General features: G+C 42.6%; 3 protein-coding genes across 3 annotated transcripts in view; 1 reads left to right on the top strand and 2 right to left on the bottom strand.

Moving 5' to 3' along the window:
- Positions 1–2,791: 2,791 nt before the first annotated feature.
- Positions 2,792–14,603, bottom strand: LOC308296368 (gypsy retrotransposon integrase-like protein 1). Its single transcript, XM_080739628.1, has 8 exons — positions 14,323–14,603; positions 13,106–13,299; positions 12,747–12,858; positions 12,347–12,485; positions 4,223–4,277; positions 3,797–4,057; positions 3,310–3,432; positions 2,792–3,214 (listed from the first exon to the last, which is right to left on the bottom strand). The coding sequence occupies exons 1-8, from the start codon at positions 14,489–14,491 to the stop codon at positions 2,960–2,962; spliced, it is 1,308 nt and encodes a 435-aa protein (XP_080595754.1). The 5' UTR covers positions 14,492–14,603; the 3' UTR covers positions 2,792–2,959.
- A 325-nt stretch (positions 14,604–14,928) lies between these two features.
- ogfod2 (2-oxoglutarate and iron-dependent oxygenase domain containing 2) lies at positions 14,929–18,015 on the top strand (the record flags this gene model as incomplete). The annotated part of the gene is made up of 7 exons (XM_080738558.1): positions 14,929–15,060; positions 15,294–15,350; positions 15,599–15,709; positions 16,033–16,132; positions 16,240–16,364; positions 16,897–17,154; positions 17,583–18,015. The coding sequence occupies 7 exons, from the start codon at positions 14,929–14,931 to the stop codon at positions 17,838–17,840; spliced, it is 1,041 nt and encodes a 346-aa protein (XP_080594684.1). The 3' UTR covers positions 17,841–18,015.
- Positions 18,016–19,815: 1,800 nt separating this feature from the next.
- slc4a5a (solute carrier family 4 member 5a) overlaps positions 19,816–21,304 on the bottom strand; it is a gene marked incomplete at its 3' end in the record, with an annotated part of 37,156 nt that continues 35,667 nt past the window's right edge. The window contains exon 23 of the mRNA XM_080737946.1: positions 19,816–19,990. Coding sequence (XP_080594072.1) covers positions 19,816–19,990 — 175 coding nt within the window. The remainder of the gene's footprint in view (positions 19,991–21,304) is intronic.

The raw sequence follows: 21,304 nt of genomic DNA, 5'->3' as shown, positions 1-21,304 counted from the left end.
ATACTGCATCAGGGTCGCCTGATTACACTGTAGTGGTTAACCTTTCATCCTCCTAGAACTCTGTACCACAGTATGTGGGTTTTAGGAACATTGAGTTTTGTGTCAAACTCCCATTGTCTTTCGAGGCTGTCCATTTTCTTTTAGCACTGTCTATTCTCTTTTCAATATATTACTCTCCTTTTAACAGATCCCTGATGTCATAAATACACATCCTTGTCCCTTTTATGCCCATCTATGGAGATCTCTGATGTCATCAAAATTAAGAATACCCATATATGGACATTGTGTCAGTCTCATAGTATACTACTATAGGCTGATCTGTGCCATATTCCTTGTGCATGTTGACAGCAGACCAGCTCAGTGGCCTTGTGGTTAGTGTGCAACCTGGAGGTCAGGGTTCAATAGCAAGTTGAGCCATACCAAAGACTAAAGAAATGATACCCAACGACACCACAGCATCAAGGGTTGCAGGATAGGCCTACTAGCAATAGCATCATGTCCACGACGAGGTGATCTTGTACATCAATAAGTTGCCCAACATTACACACTGCTTGGAGATTGTTGGTTCCCAAAAGGTTACCTACTTACGTCATGCATATGAATTCGTAATAAATCGCAGAGCACTTGTCTCTGGAAGCTATGGTATACATTGTAAGGAAGCAGACAATTCAAATTGGACAAATTGCCTGTCCATCGGGTTGATGAGATCTATACTAACTAATCTGAGTTCCCATGAATGTGGGGCAAAGACAAACCGACACTTGACATAATTTGAAGCCTTTGATTTACTGGTGATATACAAACATAATGTTCATAAATAATGAACAGATTTTGTGGACTAGAGAAATATAAATAACATAACTCTGATAAAATTGGCGAAAAATAGACAAGGTGTGACAGGGAAGTAGACAATAGAGTAGACATGTCCTGTATGTCTTGTAATAACATCCTGTGCTAGTATGTAGACATTTCACTGCATACATTGCCATTATCATTAGGGCATGCCTCCTGGCAGTGGGAGGAGGGACTAGGAAAATAATCTTCCTTTTGCAAGGAAAATAAGTACAAAAAGACAAAAAAAATCCAGTCTCAAAGCCAGCCTCTATAGAGGGTATGCGCATGCATAAAATGAATGGCAAATCGAGTGGCAAAGTGAGTTTAACATCGTTTAACGTTTAATGCAGTCAGATAGGACTTTTCTGTTTGGATGTATGAACTGTCAAGGCCAGAAAGTAGTGTTTTGCCACTCAGATAGGCGTTCCTGCATAACTTCCGGGTATGATGATGTCATGCACATAACCTCTATTATAAATCTACTGTAGTTAAAGTACCATACCAGTGTGATACATCATGTCAATGTCTGTTGATAACATAGTTTACATAAACCTCCCAAATTGCTTTATTGTTGATATATCGTATGTTTTGTCCATACTCAATAAACATTAATTAAGGACTGTATCGGTTAAATGTTTGCCAATGTTAGCCTAAACTCACTGTATTGTTTAAAGCCCTTCTCAAGCTAAAGAGTTCCAAAATCACCACTGTTTTGCTAGAAGTACAAAAATGTACTCGCATGGTCCTCTAAAAGAAGAAATGTCAACATGACCAGGTTCCTGCATATTGTTAACTGAAAGTAACCATTAATAATCCAGCTCTTCCAGTACTAGGATTTCCATCATTCCGCCTGGATTTCAGCAGCTCATGAAGACATGTAGTCATGTTCCATCGGGTGACGGGCCTCCATTCCGAAACACCACCATTCCGAAACCCCACCATTCCGAAACACCAGCATTCCGAAACACCACCATTCCGAAACCCCACCATTCCGAAATTTAAATTATTTTAACTTTCACCCACCTCCACCCACTTTACCTCACCCACGTTCACCCCCCCACCCACCTCCAACCACTTTCCCCCTCCTCCACTCACTTCCTCCCTCCTCCACCCACTTTCACTCACCTCCACCCACCCACCTCAGTTTTGCAAAGTCCCACCCACCTCTACCCAATTTCACACACCTCCACCCACTTTTACCCCCCTCCCCCCCCCCCCCCCAACCACCTCTACCCACTTTCACCCAACTCCACCTACTTTCTCCCACATCCACCCACTTTGGCCCCCCCACCTCCACCCACTTCCGAGGGACAGGAAAGTGGGTGGAGTTGGTTAAAAGTGGGTGGGCCTGGGTGAAAGTGGGTGGAGGTTGGGGGAAAGTGAATAGAGCTGGGTGAAAGTAGGTGGAGGTTGATGGAGTGGATGGAGGTGGGTGAAATTGAGTGGAGGTAGGTGGGGGTGGCTGAAACTGGTTGGATGTGGGTGAAAATGTGTGGAGGTGGGTGGGGATGGGTGAAAATGGTTGGAGGTGGGGAAAATGGGTGGATGTGAGTGAAAGTAGGTGGAGGTGTGTGGAGGTGGGTGAAAGCGGGTGGAGATGGGTGGGGTGGGTGGAGGGATCTGGATGGAGGTAGGTGAAAGTTAGTGGAGGTGGGTGGGGCTGGGTGAAACTTGGTGGATGTGGGTACAGGTGGGGGTGGAGGTTGGTGGGGTGGATGGAGGTGGGTGGGTGGGGTAGGTGAAAGTGGGTAGAGGTGGGTGGAAGTGGGTGGAGATGGGTGGAGTTGGGTGAAATTGGGTGGAGGTTGAGAGTGGGTGGGGGTGGGTGGAGGTGGGTGAAAGTGGGTGGAGGTTGGTGGGGGTGGATGGAGGTGGGTGAAAATGAAACTGCATATTCGGAATGGTGGTGTTTCTGATTTTCGGAATGGTGGGGTCTTATAGAACAATGGGAAACCCCACCATTCCGAATAATGGAAGTCAATCTTCGGAATGGTGGGGTTTCGGAATAGAGGTGTGTACCCGTTCCATCGATGTAATTATAAATTGCTTGAAGACATGTAGTCATGTTCCATCAATGTAATAATAAATTGCTTTCCAACTTCGCTATTATTGATAGAATCAATCATCAGTGGACATCAGACACTTGGAGGGGATATTCTAAATCAGTATTTTTGTCATCTGAGCTTCTGGCCTTTGTAGCCAACACCGTCTCCACAGGAAAGGATAAGTACAGACTCTCCTTCAGTTTTTTGGGGGAGGGTGACTCCCCTGATCCGAACATGGGATCCGCAATCTTAAAGGTCATGGAAGGCATGTTCCGTAACCTCCGCTTTGCATTTTTCTTCTCTTGTTTGTAGGCTGCATTCATGTTGGACAACACCTGTCAGTAGGATACAAATTCATTCTTACCATGTCACACACACAACCCAACAGGGAAATCCAATATGTAACGGACTATAGAAAATAGCATTTTACCAGCTGCTTGACCGAGTTCTGTTGCTCCTGCATGGCGGTCATATATGGAGCAGCCTCTTCCTTTTCAGAGTATACATGTATATCCTGCTCCTGTTCATCATAATTAAGGAGGCTAAGTTTTGTCTGGATAACAGGGGGAGAAAAGAGTGCCTTGAAATATGTCGCCATCAAACAAATAAAATTGAAAATGAAACTTTAATTGGCACTTTTCAAAAGCAAAGGCAGCCAACCCTATTTGCACGCTTTAGAAAAAGGCATGACATTTATCATTTATCACAGGAGATATCACAGATTCATTAACATTATGCTGTTATGCATCCATTTTAAGTGAGACTCCCTATTATTTTATATATTATGATTTTATATTATGTCTGAAACACTTGATGAATGTTAAACTAAAAATACTACATAATAAAGTTTGTATTGCTGTTATTATTAGAAGTGGTAGCAGATGTAGCAGCAGTAATAGCAGCAGCAGTGGCATTACCTCCTCATTGGGTAAATTAGCCGTCCTGTTGAACATCAGGGAATAAGGGGTGAACTTGGTGGTGGGGTTGGTGGACGTTCTGAACAGAAACAACAAGGGCTCCAGGAAATCATCCCACTCTGCCTGTTTTTCTGTCACCATCTGGACTATGGCCTCCTTCAGTAGTACACTGGTACAGTCGTGGAGCGGGTTGAGCTGTGGCTGCTCCAAAGAAGACACTCTCTGCACCAGGCTCCACCTTTCACACAGCAGCTTTGTCACCTGGAACGCACCCACAACAACAAGGCTTAAGGTACTGTACAGCAAGATACAGTACAAATGATCATTATTATTGTCTTCTAGAATTGAAAACCATGCTATGCTTTCTATACAGATATATCTTGGATTCTTTTATTCTTATTCTCATGTTTATTAAATCAATCTCACCTCATCACAGAAATCAATATTCTGTGTGCAAACTAGGGTTTTAGGTGCTCCAAACCTGGTTAAAGAGAAGAAAAGGGATTCCATTCAGCATAGGGGTCGAAATATCTGTTGGTTTGGGGAATTTTAATTGTATCTGTTCAAGTTCTTGGTATTGCATAGAGGTTGAATGGTGTATGGCGACTATCGCATCGAACTTATAATAGTCACCGAGAGGCTAAAATCGGGGAAATATATACCTGCCAGACGCGCTGTTCGTCATGATCATGAAATCACGGCTCCATGGTACTGCGTTTTGTTCATTTATTAAAGTTTAAAACAGTTCATTTAATGGCATTCATTTAAAAGGAAATCATGACATTTGTTTGTGTGCTTACGAGCGGTCAGCAAAGTGTGACTTCCCCGTTCACCCCCTCTCCATTCACTGAAACCCGCGGGCCCGTGAACAGCTGACTTTACTACTACGTGACTGACGTAGGCACGTAGCCACCAACACCACGTGACCGATTTGTGAATGGTGATAACAGTGAAACCATAATGACTCATTCAAATTCATATACCTGTCACCAACATTCCGGCCCCTAATTATTACATATAATTACACAGTAATAATTACCAATGAATCAATTCATAATGGGAAAACAATACATTACAATTTTCTTTGCCCTTTTTTTTCTTTTTCACATTTCTGGGCATTTTCTTTTGCGATTTTTTTGCGCAAGACGGTCGATCATAGTTCGTTAGTCCATTGCAGGTCTTGGTTCACTCTTCTTGAATCGACCCCCACCCCAAAATCAAGTCAATTGAAAGTCACGCAAAAGTCAAAGAAGTCAAAGCACCCCGATGTCTTGCAAAAGTCAATTAATCCGTATCCATGGAAACGAAGTAAAGCCTTCACGCCTCTGTCGACTCCTGAAGAAGGCAGATCTTGGACACGGGTCTGCAGAGAACGCTGGTCCGGGTCTTGATCCGGACCTGTCGCACAAGTCCATTCCTATCTGGCATTGTCTCTATAATCCTCCCAATGATCCAAGAATTCCGAGGTGCGGAATCGTCCATTATGAGAACTATGTCTCCAGGGATAAAGTTCCGTTTGATCTTTGTCCACTTCTGTCTTTCCTGCAATTGTGGCAGGTACTCCTTAATCCACCTTTTCCAGAATAGATCAGAGATGTATTGCACCTGCTTCCATTTCCGGCGTGCATAGCTGTCCTCCTTGTGAAACAGACCAGGTGGTAAGCTGGGCTTGACTTTAAGAAGCAGAAGATGATTGGGTGTTAAAGCTTCCAAATCATTCGGATCTGTGGATTCTTTAGTGAGAGGTCTACTGTTCAGAATTGATTCTACTTCGCAGAGTACTGTATGGAGTCCCTCCTCATCCAAACTTTGTGTCCTCAAAGTGGAATTAAGAATCTTCCTGATGGAACGAATTAACCTCTCCCAGGCTCCGCCGTGATGTGATCCGGTAGGAGGGTTAAATGTCCACTTGATTCCTTTCATCGAGAGCACGTCGTTGATCTGCTCCAAGTTCCATCCTTCAATAGCTCGTTTCAGCTCACGCTCTGCACCGATGAAATTAGTGCCATTGTCAGAGCGCAGCTCTTTGATCTGTCCTCTTCTTGCAATGAAGCGCCGCAAGGCGTTGATGAACGAATCTGTGTCCAGAGATGAGGCAACTTCAATGTGTACGGCTCTTATTGTCAAACATGTGAAGATCACTCCGTATCTTTTCACAAGACTCCTGCCACGCTTGATGTCAAATGGACCAAAATAGTCAACTCCGACATAAGTGAACGGAGGTTCTCCCGTTGAAACTCTGTCACCAGGTAAGTCTGCCATTTGTTGTTGACCTGCAGCTCCGTGTAGCCGACGACAAATGACACATCTAGAAATGATCTTCCTTATGGCAACACCTGCAGCAGGGATCCAATAGCGCTGGCGCAGCCTTGACAACATATGGTTCCTACCGCCGTGGCCAACTTCTTGGTGTATTTGACGTAGGATGAGGTCTGAGATGTGGAGATCTTTAGCAATTATGGCTGGATGTTTAGACTCTTCGGGCATCGCAGCCTTACTAAGTCGGCCTCCGACTCTCAACACACCATCTTCCAGTAATGGACTGAGTCTGTAAACGTGACTGTTCCCTTTCACACACTCTCCCTTTTGGAGGCAAGAGAACTCTTCAGGGAACCTTCTTCTTTGACTGTACTTGATTATCTCCAGTTCAGCCTCTTTGATTTCTTCCAATGAGAGACATTTCTCCTTGTCGAGAACGTCTTTGTGTCCTGTAACCTTTAATGCTGGCTGAGAAGCACCTCCAGTGACTTCTCTCCTCTTCCTGTTATCACGAAGTAAGGTTCTGAGCCTCAGGATCCATGCCATCACTCTTGTGAGATGTCTCCAAGATGAGCTGCGTTTGATCAAAGTCATCACAGCATCATCCTCCTCTTGTTCCACAGAGACAGTGGCAGCTGACACCTTAACCTCTGGATCTTCAGGTGAAAGTTCTCCCAAGTGGTCTGGGTAAACAGGCCATGTCTCCTCTGGCTGTATGAGAAATGGAGGTCCAGATATCCACGTGTCGTTCTTAAGGAACAGCTCCGCCTTCATGCCTCTGGAGGCAAGGTCTGCAGGGTTGTGTGCTGTATTCACATACCTCCACTGTGAAGCATTGGACATCTTGAGGATCTCTGTGACTCTGTTCGCTACAAAGATGCGAAATCTTGAGGATTCGTTCTTAATGTATTTCAGCACAGAAGTACTGTCTGACCAGAAAACACTGTCTTGCAGCTGCAGTCTTATCTCCTTCCTCCATAGCTTGTCCATGCGAGCTGCAACGACTGCTGCAGTCAACTCCATACGTGGGATTGTCACAGGCTTTAAGGGTGTCACCCTGGATTTTCCCATCACAAAGGCGATGTGAGTCTGAGACTGGTTGTTGCGCAACAGCAGGTACGTGACAGTACCGTATCCCTCCTCACTTGCGTCAGCAAAGTGATGCAACTGGGCGCTGGTTGCTTCTCCAAAGTTGGACGGTTTTAAACATCGTCTGATGCTGAAGCCCTCCAACAGGTGTAACTCCTTGAGCCAATCAGCCCACTCCTGTGCCACAGATATTGGTATGACATCGTCCCATCCTAGCCCCTTCCGGCATAGGTCTTGAATGATCCTCTTGGCTGTGAAAACCACGGGGGACAAAATTCCAAGAGGGTCATAGAAAGAGCTGACAGTAGAAAGGATTCCTCTACGTGTCAGTGGTTTGTCCTGAAAGGTTATACTGAACTTAAAGGTGTCTGATTGGACACACCAACGCACTCCCAGTGCCCTCTCAACTGGTAGGATGTCGTTGTCCAAATCCAGGTCTTTGACCTCCTTTGCTCTTTCCTCCTCTGGTATCGCTGCCAGCACACGGCGACTGTTACTTAGCCATTTTGTTAAACGGAAGCCTCCCATGGAGCAGAGGTTTACCAAGTCCTGGTAGAGGGATATGGCTTCATTCTCTGAGGCTATGGAAGCAAGGCAGTCGTCGACATAGAAACTGTGCATGATGGTCTCGAACGCCTGCTGGCTGAAGAGCTGTTTGTTGTCTTCTGCGCACTTTCGGAGAGCGAAATTAGCGCAGCTTGGTGATGATGTCGCGCCAAACAAATGGACAACCATCCGGTATTGCACCATTTGTTGACTGAAATCCCCATTGGGCCACCAGAGGAATCGAAGCAAGTCTGCATCTGCTTCTGGCACTCGAACTTGATGGAACATGGCCTCAATGTCAGACATCAGAACAATGGGCTCCATCCTAAACCTGGTCAAGACTCCAACCAACCCGCTTGTCAGGTCCGGTCCTTGCAGGAGATGTGCATTGAGCGATGCACCTTGAAATGATGCTGCACAATCAAAGACCACACGGATCTTTCCTTTCTTGGGATGGTATACCCCGTGATGAGGGATATACCAAACCTTGCCGTCACTTCGCTCCAGTCCTGTAGTTGGCACTCTCTCAGCGTATCCACTGGAAATCAGGTTTTCCATAAATGCAGTGTAGTCCTTATGGAAGGACGCATCCCTGCTAAACCTCCTCTTCAGGTTGAGGGTGCGTTGCTCAGCGACTTTACGATTGTTGGGCAGGATTATAGTTTTATCCTTCAGTGGCAATCCAACAACGTAATGGCCGTCAACCAGTTCCACAGTTTCATCAGCCATTTCCAGAAATCTACAATCTTCCCTTGACTGCCCTTGCAGTTCATCCTGGCTGTTTTCAGGGAAATCTGACTTGAATTGTTGGTTCCAGAGCTCGTCGAGGGTGACAGCAGAGATTCTATTAACGGTGATAGCGGACTGAGTCACAGGATCATCACTGCTGTCTTCTCCAAGTGGTCCATTTACGGTCCATCCGAGCATCGTCTTGACCGCATATGGTCCTCCATCAATGCTTCGGATGACCTCCAGCGGTTCCAAGGCTCTGGGAACATTCAGGCCAATCAACATCTCCACGTCTGCATCTATCTGTGGCAGATAGACATGCTTCAGATGAGGCCATTTTTTGAGATCTTGCTGTCGTGGGATGTTCCTTCTGTTAACGGGCATCTGATGTTGTGTGAAGACTTTGGGCAATTCACAGTACCAGTCACTGTCCAATCCAGCGACTTCCAGGTCGGATGCAATGCGGCTATCAACCACCTTTTCTTGGCCCATGGTACGTAAAAGGATCCTCGTTTTCCTCCCAGAGAGTCCCAGTTTATCCATCAGACCCGTCGTGCAGAAGGATGCTGAACTCCCTGGGTCCAGAAAGGCATAGGTCTCCACTGACCTTTGACCTTTACTTGATTTAACCTTAACTGGTACGATGGCAAGTTTACATTCTTGGTCACCGGCCCCAGTAAGACCACCGGTTTGGATTTCAACTAGAGCTCGGTCCACTGCTCTGTCTGAGTTGCTCCTGCCTTTCTCTGCATCACCATTCTCCTTAGAGTGGATGTGAAGTAGGCTAGGGTGTCGTGAGCCACATATCTTGCAAGACAGACGTTCCCTGCATTCTCTGCTGATGTGCCCAATGCACAGGCAGCCAAAGCAAACTCCATTCCTTTTCAGGAACTCCATCTTCTCACTGTGGGCTCTACTCTCCAATAGAGTGCACGACTCCAGTTTGTGTCCATCATTTTTGCAGAAAAGGCAAGTCTTCACATGGGTTTCCTTAAGAGCTTCTCTTTCGACAGTTACAAAGGTTGTGGCAAAGCTGCTCCCTCTAGCCTGAAGACGAGGTACAGGTTTAGCTCTGCCACTTTCTTTGAAAGCCCCCATCGTTGGAGCGTCTTGTATGTCTCCAAATACAGGGTCTGTAGCGATTCTCACTTCACGCTCGATAAAGTTCACAATATCAGCAAACATAGCTCTTTTGCGAAGTCTTTCTTGGATGTTACATGCTTCTGTTCGCCACTTGTCCCTTAACTTGTAGGGCAGCTTCTTGATCACAGCGAGCATGTTTGCAGATGTATTCAGGTCACATAAGTCGTAGACATCTTTCATGGCATTGCAGCATCCGCGTAAGAATAGACTATACGCTTGCAAGGCTTTCCCATCCTCTGACTTGATTGCTGGCCATGCAAAGATTTTGTCCATATAGGCAGATGCTATGACGTGCTCATTTCCAAAGTGCTCCTGGAGTAAAGCTTTTGCTGTAGCATATCCAGTGCCGTCAGTCATGTGTTGGCAGCTTCTGACTAACTGTTGAGGCTGCCCCCTGGTGTATTGCTCCAGGTAGTGCAGGAGATCAACAGTATTGTCAGTCCTCCCTTCTATGGTCTGCTCAAATGACTGCACAAAAGCATGGTACTGCAGAGGGTCACCGTCGAATAGTTGGACGTCTCTTTTAGGTAGCGAGGCAATGCATTGCTGGTGCACCAACATCGCAGTTATTTCGTTTTGCTTTTGCATTATAGACATAATGTTGTTCTGTTCAGTGCTGGCGTTCCTAGAAACAGATTGCATGTCTTTGTACAGGGACAATGGAGGCCCTGTAACCTTTGGGACCATGCTCTGTTTCTGTGTAAGAGCTGAATGCTCTGTAGCATAATTTGGTACTGCCCTCCGAGTCTGTGTGAGCGCTGAAGGTTTCTGGAGGTGTCTAGCTCCATCAAGTTGCCTTTGTTTTGGCCTTGTGCCTCCAACACCTGCAGGTTGTCCCCTTCCATCCTTGTATGGTACAAATGTCTCTGCATTAATGTTGAGGCCCTTTTCAAAATAGGATTCCATTCCATCCAATTTATGAGAAGCAGCACGCCGCACTCCTGACTGAGAGGTTCTCAAAACGTTAAGTTTAGCCGCCGATGCGGCTATGTCTGCGTCCAGTTCAAGTTGTTCTTTTTGTTTTCTTAGTTGAACTTCCTGTTCTTCAATGGCATGTTTCTGTTGTTCTTTTTGTTTTCTTAGTTGAACTTCCTGTTCTTCAATGGCATGTTTCTGTTGAAGCAACTTTTGCCGAGCCCTCAAAGCAGCCATTTCAGCCTCTGCTTTGATGCACGCAGACGCAGTAGAGGAAACCTTTGATCGTATAGATTTTGTGCCACGATTTTTGCTGCTCTGGTTTGATATGCTGTCAATTGGTCTAATATCCTCCTGAGCATCATGCACATGTTGTGGCTGAGGCACAATCACCTCCACATCTTCCACGCCACCATATTCTACATTTTCCTCTGGAGAAACATCATAGACCTGGTGTGACTGAGACACGTGCATTTCCACATTTCCTACAACAGGTTCTCCATTTTCCTCATCAGCAGCACCATAGACAGGATGTAATTGAAGCACAGGCATTTCCACAACTTCCAAACCATGTTCTCCATTTTCCCCCTCAGCAGGCTTATGCTGCTGGGGCCCTTCAGAAGGCTTGTTGTGAGCCTCTAGCTGAGGTCCTCTGTTTATTGAGAACCAAGCATCAACGTCCTTAATGAAACCATTTTTATATTTATTGACCTTGGAAAACCATTCATTTTGCTTTTCATATTCCTCATTTGGAATCAGAGGCATTAAGGAATCATGCAGTGCATTGGAATCATCAGACAATCGCATCAACACATCAAGTTGTCCTTTAACCAGTGAAACATTTTTCTCATCTTTCATGAGTTCTTTGGTAGAGGTTATCAGAGCCTTTATTTCATCCACTTTCTTTTTGCGTTCCTTTTGAATTGATTCAATTTTATTTCCCAGGGCCTTTTCAGTGAGCATTATTTTCCTTTTTTCCATGTATTGTTTCCCAACATTTGAACCAACATTTGTTCCACTCATTTTGAATGCACAGCGAAGTGATCACATTGAGAAACAGCCACAGCGATCGGCGACGGCAAAACACAGCAGCGCATGCACGTTAAGTTTGTCACCCACACAATACAAGCTTGGCCCGGCGGGCCGCGAAACATCCACAGCGTATTTGACAAAATGACAGTTTCCACTCAGCGGCAGAACCAGCACAAACTGTTCCAAACGAACAACTTTTAGTTCACTGCAGAACGCAACAGGTTTGGGTTACATTACCGCTGGTCCATTGATGCGCTCCGGTCCTTTGTCGTTGCGTGCGTGCGTGCGTGCGTGCCGTGCATGCGATCATTCCATTGTTTGCAGCATAGCCACATTGATCGCTTGCTCCGCGTCCAATGCGTGACTTGTCGGGTCCTTCCGTGGCTCCAAATCCAATCCGTAGTGTCACGTTTTGCTGACAAATGTATGGCGACTATCGCATCGAACTTATAATAGTCACCGAGAGGCTAAAATCGGGGAAATATATACCTGCCAGACGCGCTGTTCGTCATGATCATGAAATCACGGCTCCATGGTACTGCGTTTTGTTCATTTATTAAAGTTTAAAACAGTTCATTTAATGGCATTCATTTAAAAGGAAATCATGACATTTGTTTGTGTGCTTACGAGCGGTCAGCAAAGTGTGACTTCCCCGTTCACCCCCTCTCCATTCACTGAAACCCGCGGGCCCGTGAACAGCTGACTTTACTACTACGTGACTGACGTAGGCACGTAGCCACCAACACCACGTGACCGATTTGTGAATGGTGATAACAGTGAAACCATAATGACTCATTCAAATTCATATACCTGTCACCAACAAATGGTATGTAATACCTGTATATGGTCTTCGAAATGCATCTAGCAACAGAGAGAGCATCGGTCTTTGGAATAGGGAAGGCCTCCAGCCATTTACTAAAATAATCGATGATGATTACCACACTGGTGTTTTGTTGTTCGGTCTCCAGGAAGGGTCCTGGTAAAGACATAAAAGGGGGGAATAAATAGAGCAAATACCAACAAGTGCAACATCAAAATACATTTGAATTCCTTGATCAGCATTACAAGCAACACAATCATATCAAAGCCATATGAACAATACTCCTGTGACGCTAAACATCTCAGGTCAAAAAGAAATGCCAATGTGTGAAACCAGACAGGAACTAATTATAGAGAGCCTCAGTCTAGGAAAGAAATTACAGGGCAGTAATCTATTTTAAACTCTTGAGGCACAAACCTATTATGTCAACCCCAACAATGTCCCAGGGTGCATTCACTTTAATAGGCCGAACAGTCCTTGCCATGTTTTTAGTCCTCTCTGCGTGTTGACAGGTCTCGCACACTTTAATCTGAAACAAGAATACTGTTCACGTTATTATGGTTTAAAATAATAGCTTTGTTATTTGAAATAACGCGCGTGCCGTGCGCGCACACACACACACCACACACACACACACACCACACACACACACACACACACACACACACACACACACACACACACACACACACACACACACACACACACACACACACACACACACACACACACACACACACACACACACACACACACACACAAGAAGCTTCACAAACCCAGTCTACCACATCCTTGACGATGCCCAGCCAGTAGTACTTGCTCTGGATGATGTGAACAGTCTTCTTCTGGCCTAGGTGATGGCCAATGTCATTGAAGTGGCTGTCAAGGAATATCTGCCTCTTCTTCTCAGACTCAATCACCACCTCTCGCTTCTCCTCTTTCTTTGGCCCCACATAGTACAACCTACCATCTTGGGTGAAAATGTATCATCAAGCATTTTATGGCATAATAGTAGTAGTGTACTGTACACTGACTCTACACATTGTGTAAACATAACCGGTTGTGTCTCCATGTTTGCTGCATTGCCTTGCAATATTTACCATATTAGCATGGAACTCTGCCCATTATATTACACATACACAATGCTTTAATATTTATTTGTGCACTTATATAACGTTACATACAGTACAGTATAGGTTTTGATACTGTGGCCCAGCAACATTTACTATAGCAGGAATTCTGATATTTTTCGTCTCATCTTACGATCTTGAATTTTTATGTTTACTTTACATTAACTGCAAAATGCTTAAAGGCTTTTACTTTCTGCTGCAATGACTTAATTCCCCTTGGGTGATGAGTTGTATTTAATCGGGATTGGCTGCGAGGAAGTATACAGTGGTGTAAAGTAACTAAATACATATATGTACTTGTTTATTGTACTTAAGCACAAATTTGAGTTCTTTTTTACTTTACTTGAGTATTTTCAAAATTTCAATGTTCAGTACTTTTACTCCACTACAATCTCAGAGTCAAATATTGTACTTTTACTCCACTACAATCATTTCAAACTTCAGTTACCAATTACTTTGTAGATTTTGATTATTATAATAGGCCTAAATTATACAGTAACCACGTCCCTATTCGGCCATTTGAAAATAGCCGATCTACAAGCTCACAATGCATCGCGATGTAACGCATTGTGAGCTTGTAGATCTGCTATTTTCTTTTCTATTACATTTGAAACGTGTGAAATGGAACATTCAACATTCTGCATAATGAGTGCTTTCTACTTTTGGTACTTTAAAGTACACTTTGATACTAATACGTTTGTACTTTTACTCAAATTCTGAATTCCAGATTTACTTGTGTAACAGAGTAGTTCTACATTGCAGTATTGGTACTTTAAGTAAAACATTTGTAATGCTTTTCCCCCCCACGACTGGACATATAGCCTATACAACACACTTGCCACGTCTTCATATAAGCTACGCACCATCGATGATAAACTTCTGAGCATATCTTTTGAGGTTCTTCTTCCTGATGGGGTTCATTGTCTGAGGATAGCATCCTTCTGCCACAAACGTGTAGATGTCGCCCAGTCTGTTGGAGCTGGACTCCACCACCTCCTCCTCTGCCACCTGCAGCGACTCCGCGCTCAACATCTCCACTTTGAAAAGGCAATCCGGTCTTCACAACCTTGCAATCTCATCAACTGCGATTAAAACTAAACCCAAATTCATTTGAAATGTAAGAAGAAAGTCACAAAGACTGAGAGCGAGGATACTACAGTTGCAAGACGGCGAATACAGCGAAAGCACGTCTTTTAACGCTAACCCCGAAAACACTCAACCTATCTTATAGTTCCGGCTTTATTTATTTTACTCCCAAATAAATAATACCAAAAATAAATACATTGGGAAAACACGTGTTAGCCTGAAATGCAGCTATTGTGGCTATTTACATATCTATTCTATTATGTACAAAAGAAAAATATAACTGAAGAGGAAAGAAAACACGAAGAGGATCCCATCGGACAAAAAGCACCGTTGGATCATAATAAACCACTTGACTTCCGGGTGTTCAGAGTTCTGTTGTTGTTATGGAGAAAAAGGAGGATAAACCTACATTTTACACTTGTAGTTGTTTCACTACCGATAATATTTTTCTCGAGGACTACAAGCTCCATGTTCGATTTGTGTCTGAGCAACAGTTCAGGTTGGACTATGAAGCAGTGGGTATTCTCAAAGCATTACACCTGAACTGATATATGCATAATGATGTGTAGTGTGTTTGCAACTTTGCATATATGCAAACACATACATAATATAAATTATAACCATTTATATATAAATGGTTATAATTTATGGTTATGTTTGCATATACATAATACCGTACGTCAGTCACATATAAAGGTTATTAGTATTATTATTATTGACACAACTGTGTGATATCTTCTCATTGCAGATACTTAAAAGGCTTGGCTGTTCAATGGATGAGCAATTTGATGACGTCCTCAAAAAGGCAATTTTGTTTCATAGTAGGCCTATCAACAAATCGATTAACCTATGTGTTATTTTGAACTATTTTCGATTTATTTATTTTTTATTACATTTTTTATGTACCATGGCTTCATCAGCCCTCTCTGTGTAATTATTTGCCAATAATTATCATCACAAAAGCCCAACATATGAGTTATTAATATATTGTATTGGTCATGGATACATTTTTTCATAAACAATTAAATTGAGTAACTGTTGCACCTCTACTAGATTTCACAAGAAGTGGACAGGCGGAGGCTCCTTGGTGTGAAGTCTGCTGAGAGAGCTGCAGCTATAAGGACCATTTACCAGCCCCTCCATCCTCACATTTACCACTTACAGGTAGATTTCAGCCATTGTTAATGTTACTTGAAATAATGTAGCCTATCGTCACTGTTGGGCAGAAACCTTGTTTCTCCATATTTGTTTTGATGTTTGTTTGTTTTTTAGGTTATCATTAGGGTCACCAGGTTGAGTGTGGTTAAATATGTTTCTGGGTTTTTATAAATATACATTCAATCCATTGGAACACTGGTAAATGTTGTATTGTCCTGCTAAGTAGTACGTTTCGGATATACAGTACAAGCCAAGGGTCCTGTCCAACAGCGACCATATCCATTGCTAGTAGAAAAAAAAAACTACATCTAAATAACACCTGTTTCCAGGAGTCCTATCTCTCCCCGGAATTCAAACAGATTGTTGACTATTGTAGGAGAAATGAAGCCAGCAGAGATGGACTTCTTAGTCTGTTACAAGTAGAGTCAGGTAAGTTGAGAAGTAGAAAGAAAGTGTATGTTTTTCTTTCTTTTTCTTAAATGAATAGATTTGTTAAACCTTTATAATCACATTTTACCTACTGCATCTCTTTAAAGCTCCAAGGGTGTATCGCGTCACTGTTTTCAAGAAAAGCTTCTGTGATGCACTGATAGAGGAGCTGGAGCACTTTGAGCATTCTTCAGCCCCTAAAGGAAGACCCAACACCATGAACAACTATGGGGTAGTACAGTATATTCCACTGTAATTAGTCTTAAGTTTCATGAAAATCCATGTGTCTGTTCTTGAGTTGTTTTGTTCACAGATAGACACACACAGACATACACTGACTTTCCTGGTACCATTCACAAATCTACTTAGCTATTGGACTATTATAGCTAGGTCACTCAGGACTATGCCATCCTCTTCCAATTGAAATCATTAAAGAGCAGAGGACTCGAAAGAAAGTTCTGTCTATACTGTAATGGTGGCCTTCCATTGCATCTTACTTACTTCTGTGGCTAGTAGGTTGCTCTGAAGAGTTTAAGAAGTCCGTAGCATTTAGGATTCTTAGTGAAGGCATCCCAGAACATTTTGTCTTAACCACTTAAACCCTAACCTGACTCCGCCAGATGGTGGCAGCAGTGCGTATGCCTGCTTGTACAATTGTTTTTGTCAAATGTTCATCTGTTATGTCTTGCCCAGAATAGGATTGCTAGAGTCCGTGTGGTTAATAATGTAAGCTGTAATGTTTTCTCCTCCTTTCTCGTATCTAGATCCTTCTCAATGAACTTGGGTTCGACCATGGCTTCATCAGCCCTCTCCGTGTGCATTACCTCCATCCGATTATGTCCTTGCTCTTCCCAGACTGTGGAGGGGGCTCTTTGGACAGCCACAAGGCCTTTGTGGTGAAGTACGACATGCACGAAGACCTGGCCCTCAGCTACCACTACGACAACGCAGAGGTCACGCTCAACGTGTCCCTGGGGAAGGACTTCAGTGATGGCAACCTTTACTTTGGTGATATGAGACAGGTGATAATATAAATTATTTTTTGTTTTAAATAAATATGCAGCTAGTGTTCCATTAACCTACATCTAAAACCTTCTATGTGAACATGTAATACAGTGGTTCCCAAACCTTTTAGCTCGAGACCCAAAAGAAATTAGACGTTTTCCCGGGGACCAAAACTAGTGAAAACAGCAGATCTACAAGCTCACAACGCTGTGCGAATATTTCACTACTTCTTAGACATTTGTTTTCTAATTTTGGAATTTATTCGATTTTTCTTTTATTTATTAAAAAAAACATTGCATTTTTTTATTTTATTCACGAAAGTGAAAAGATTAAAGGACCCATAAAAATGTGTCCACGACCAAAAAATAGGTCCGGACCTAGTGCTTTGGAACCAGTGTTGTAATATCTCTGTACTACACCAGACTTGTGCTATTGTCTCCTGTAGGTGCCTCTGAGTGAGACGGAGTGCTCAGAGGTTGAGCACAGGGTGACAGAGGGTCTCCTCCACAGGGGCCAGCACATGCACGGGGCCCTGCCCATCTCTTCTGGCCAGCGTTGGAACCTCATCATCTGGATGAGGGCCTCGCAGGAACGCAACAAACTCTGCCCAATGTGTAACCAACGGCCCCTTCTGGTGGAAGGAGAGGGCTTTGCAGACGGTTTTACTAAAGACTCGGGCACACCGTCATGTGTCCTAACATGATGGTGTTTATGAGCGGCACCAACAATTAATGCACTTTTAAAAACAAGTCATACTATGAATGTGTTTACCTTGATTTGAACCCATGAGATACTTAATGTGCACCTTAGACCACTGAACCACCAAGATGTTATGCTTGTATTGACAGAGAATTGGTGTTTAGGATTTTGCCAAAGACTGCCTTAATTGACAGTAGCTACTGTTTTAGTTTTGTTCACGATTCAAGAAGAACCTGTGGCTTTTGTTAAAGTAATGTCGTCCCAATGTGCTTATTATCATGTACTTGCACCAGTGACATACTGTACTGGTAAGTGTACAGTGTAATGTTGTCAAATTGTACAATAGTTTAGTTTTTTTGCTTTTTATGGACAGTAGGAAATGGGGGAGAGATGGGGAGTGGAAGACCTTTGCCGCCAAAGGTTGTTCGGATCGGGAATCGAACCGGTGAAACCGCCAGGCATCCATGCCTATGTGGCAATGCCTAAGTGGTATGCGCCTGGACCAGTAGGCCAGCCTTTTAATACAATTACAGTAAATTGTATTTCGTTTTGGTAAAATGCTAAACCTATGCATCTTTATATAATATGAAGGATTGGAATATTAATATACAGTACAGTTTCTGTTATTATGGTGACATCAGGACATAATACAATAAATACAGTACTCTCAGTAATGGTAGAATAAATAACATTTAAGGATCAACAATAATCATGAAGACAAAATCATGTACACAACCTTTTATATATGATTCATAATTACAAAATAAACATGGCGATACAAGAATGTCCTCAGTACTGTATGTGAAATCCTCAATGTTAATGTATTTGTAACACTCATAGTTAAATTAACACTGAGGATATTACTTTGTTGTATTCTGTAATATTTGTGTATAATTTGTCATACTGATTCTTGAGTTCTGACTTTTATAAGCCTATCTGCTACATTCAATCCCAAAGTGATCGTGTACAGCAACGTCACAACATCTTTGGTTGTTTATTTTTTCCCCAGAGTTGGCCTGTCACAATTATTACATTATCGCTTAATCACAATTATTTTGCATATTCGTCATAATTGTTTCCATGTTGAAAAATTTTCATATATTTTCAAATATATAAAAAAATCAATTAAATCATTCGTCTCAATTATTAATATTATTTGTATGACAATTAATAAAAGTAAAATATCATGATTGTGACAGCCCTAGTTGAGAGCGCTAACATGGAAAGCTACTGAACTGGAGTTACAAAGCAAGACGACTAGCATTTTGGGAGACCAGGGACCCACACTACAGAATATTTCTCCCACACACACACACACACACGCCATCACAGATTTTGAAGAGACTAACATAAAATGCTTGTATCATCTTTTTTTTACACTAATGATTAACATTCTGAATCTGAATCTCATCTCAAATGTCAACAATTCTATACTTATGGACCTGAATCAGAGCCGGAGGCTAGAGGACATACTCTCACTTAGTTTGATTTGGTCTGGGGTCAACTGACACTGATTTCAAGTTTGATTCAGATTCAGAACTATTGCAGTTCTGAAACATAACCAATACATACGAAGTTACAGTCTATACAGTATATATATAATAAAATATATTGAATATACTACTCATATTCTTCCTCATACATATCCTAGCCATTTCTGCTAAATCATACAAGTTATTGTGTTTCTTTTGTACAAGATTTGTTGCATGAAAATGTGCTGATTTAAACCTGAATGTTGCTGGAATTATGAACTTTTGAAAACACCATAGCACTTCTATTTCATTAAAATATGTGTAACACCCTAACCCTGCTCAATGAAGTGTCAGTATACTTACTGCTGTTAGTCCACCTTGTACTTTTTTTTAAAGCTATGTACAGTGATCGATTGCAGGCCCACACATAGATATACAGACAGTATATAGTATATAGACTATATATATTTGTGGGCGAGATCTGGCACCTCTCATACAGAGCTTCCTTTACAGCGTTGTCTCGCTACCATGTCGTCGGTGGTCATGGTCGTGGTCGGTGTCTGAGTCATAATCCGACTCCATCTCAACCTTGACCTGGGGCACGGGGCAGGCCATCCCTGGACCCATGGGCACTGCCCCAGTCAGAGAGGACGGGCAGGAGATCTTCAGGTGCAGAGTGAGGCTGAGGAACGGGCAAGTCCAGTTATCATATACCATACTACATACATACATACTGTACAGACCCCACAGATGTGAAAAATGTTTGTGTGTGTGTGTGTGTGTGTGTGTGTGTGTGTGTGTGTGTGTGTGCATGCTTGCGTGCGTGCATGTGCGAGTGTGTGTGTGTGTGTGTGTGTGTGTGTGCGTGCGTGTGTAATGAACTTGGGTTGAATGGTCAGCGGAACAAGATTACAAAAACTAAATGTTTCTTTGAAGAGTCTCTGAACCCCAAAAAAAGCGAGGTACAGTAAGAGCTGGCATTGTAAAGTTGCAACATATTGTGAGCTTATAGATCGTCTATTTCCAGCAAAGGTTTTCTCTACAATATGGATGCTGGGGTTTAAGTGGTTAATAGAGTATGAGAAAGCAAATGAGTGAGTAGCAGTTCCACAGAAAAGGTTGGCTTTGTGATTATGTGTGATGTGTAAATAATAGATGACAGTGAAATAGTTATTCTTGTTTAAAAAAACAATTGACAGTCATTTCATAGAGTACTGTATACAGTATTTGTAATCAATGTATCTGTTAGTTCCAAACCATGCCTCTTTCAAAGCAATGCAGACATGATGGGCAGGTTTGAATTTCTCAAAAATAGACAGGCACATAATAAATGTATGGTACAAACAATAGTGGAATAATGTCATAATATCGGGACAGAATTACACTTTCAATATAATTATTGACGTGCCAGGCCCAATGTAGTAGAGTGCTAAAAGCTATTCTTGGTGTCCATTATTCAACTGCCCATTGTTAAAATCATGGACTGAATGCTAAGCAGATATATTGACATTATTCACATGCAAGCAATTTTGTTCTTACTCCATGCATAGGACATAAGAGCAAATTTTCTGCTGTGAATAAATTGCACATGATGGAGAAAAGAAACAACCAAATCACTGAAGCTGTGTTGCCTGTGGACGTATACAGACACAATTCTGACCAAATATATACTAAATACAAAACAGACTTAAATTAATGCAGACAGTATGTTTTATTAATCTATTTGAATTCCAGACATTTCTTCTAAACAAAGAGCCCCCACCATTGGTCTTGAAACAATAAAATAAGAGTAAAATATACATAATGCATCAAATTAATTTGAATTCACCACAGTTTATAACCTTTCCCAAGCAGTCACCGGCTATCTTAATATTAAAATAAAACACATCACACACATAAATAATTGTATTGTAACTGTATGTTGACTTGATAACTCACAGATGGTAAAATTAGAAGTAAGGATAGTGAATTTACAGCACATCCGGTCACAGACATC

The sequence above is a fragment of the Nannobrachium achirus genome, assembly GCF_963921795.1.
Source record: "Nannobrachium achirus genome assembly, chromosome: 12".
NCBI lineage: Eukaryota > Metazoa > Chordata > Actinopteri > Myctophiformes > Myctophidae > Nannobrachium > Nannobrachium achirus.
The sequence above is the reverse complement of the archived record's forward strand: the minus strand, read 5'-3'. Positions and strand labels throughout refer to the sequence as shown.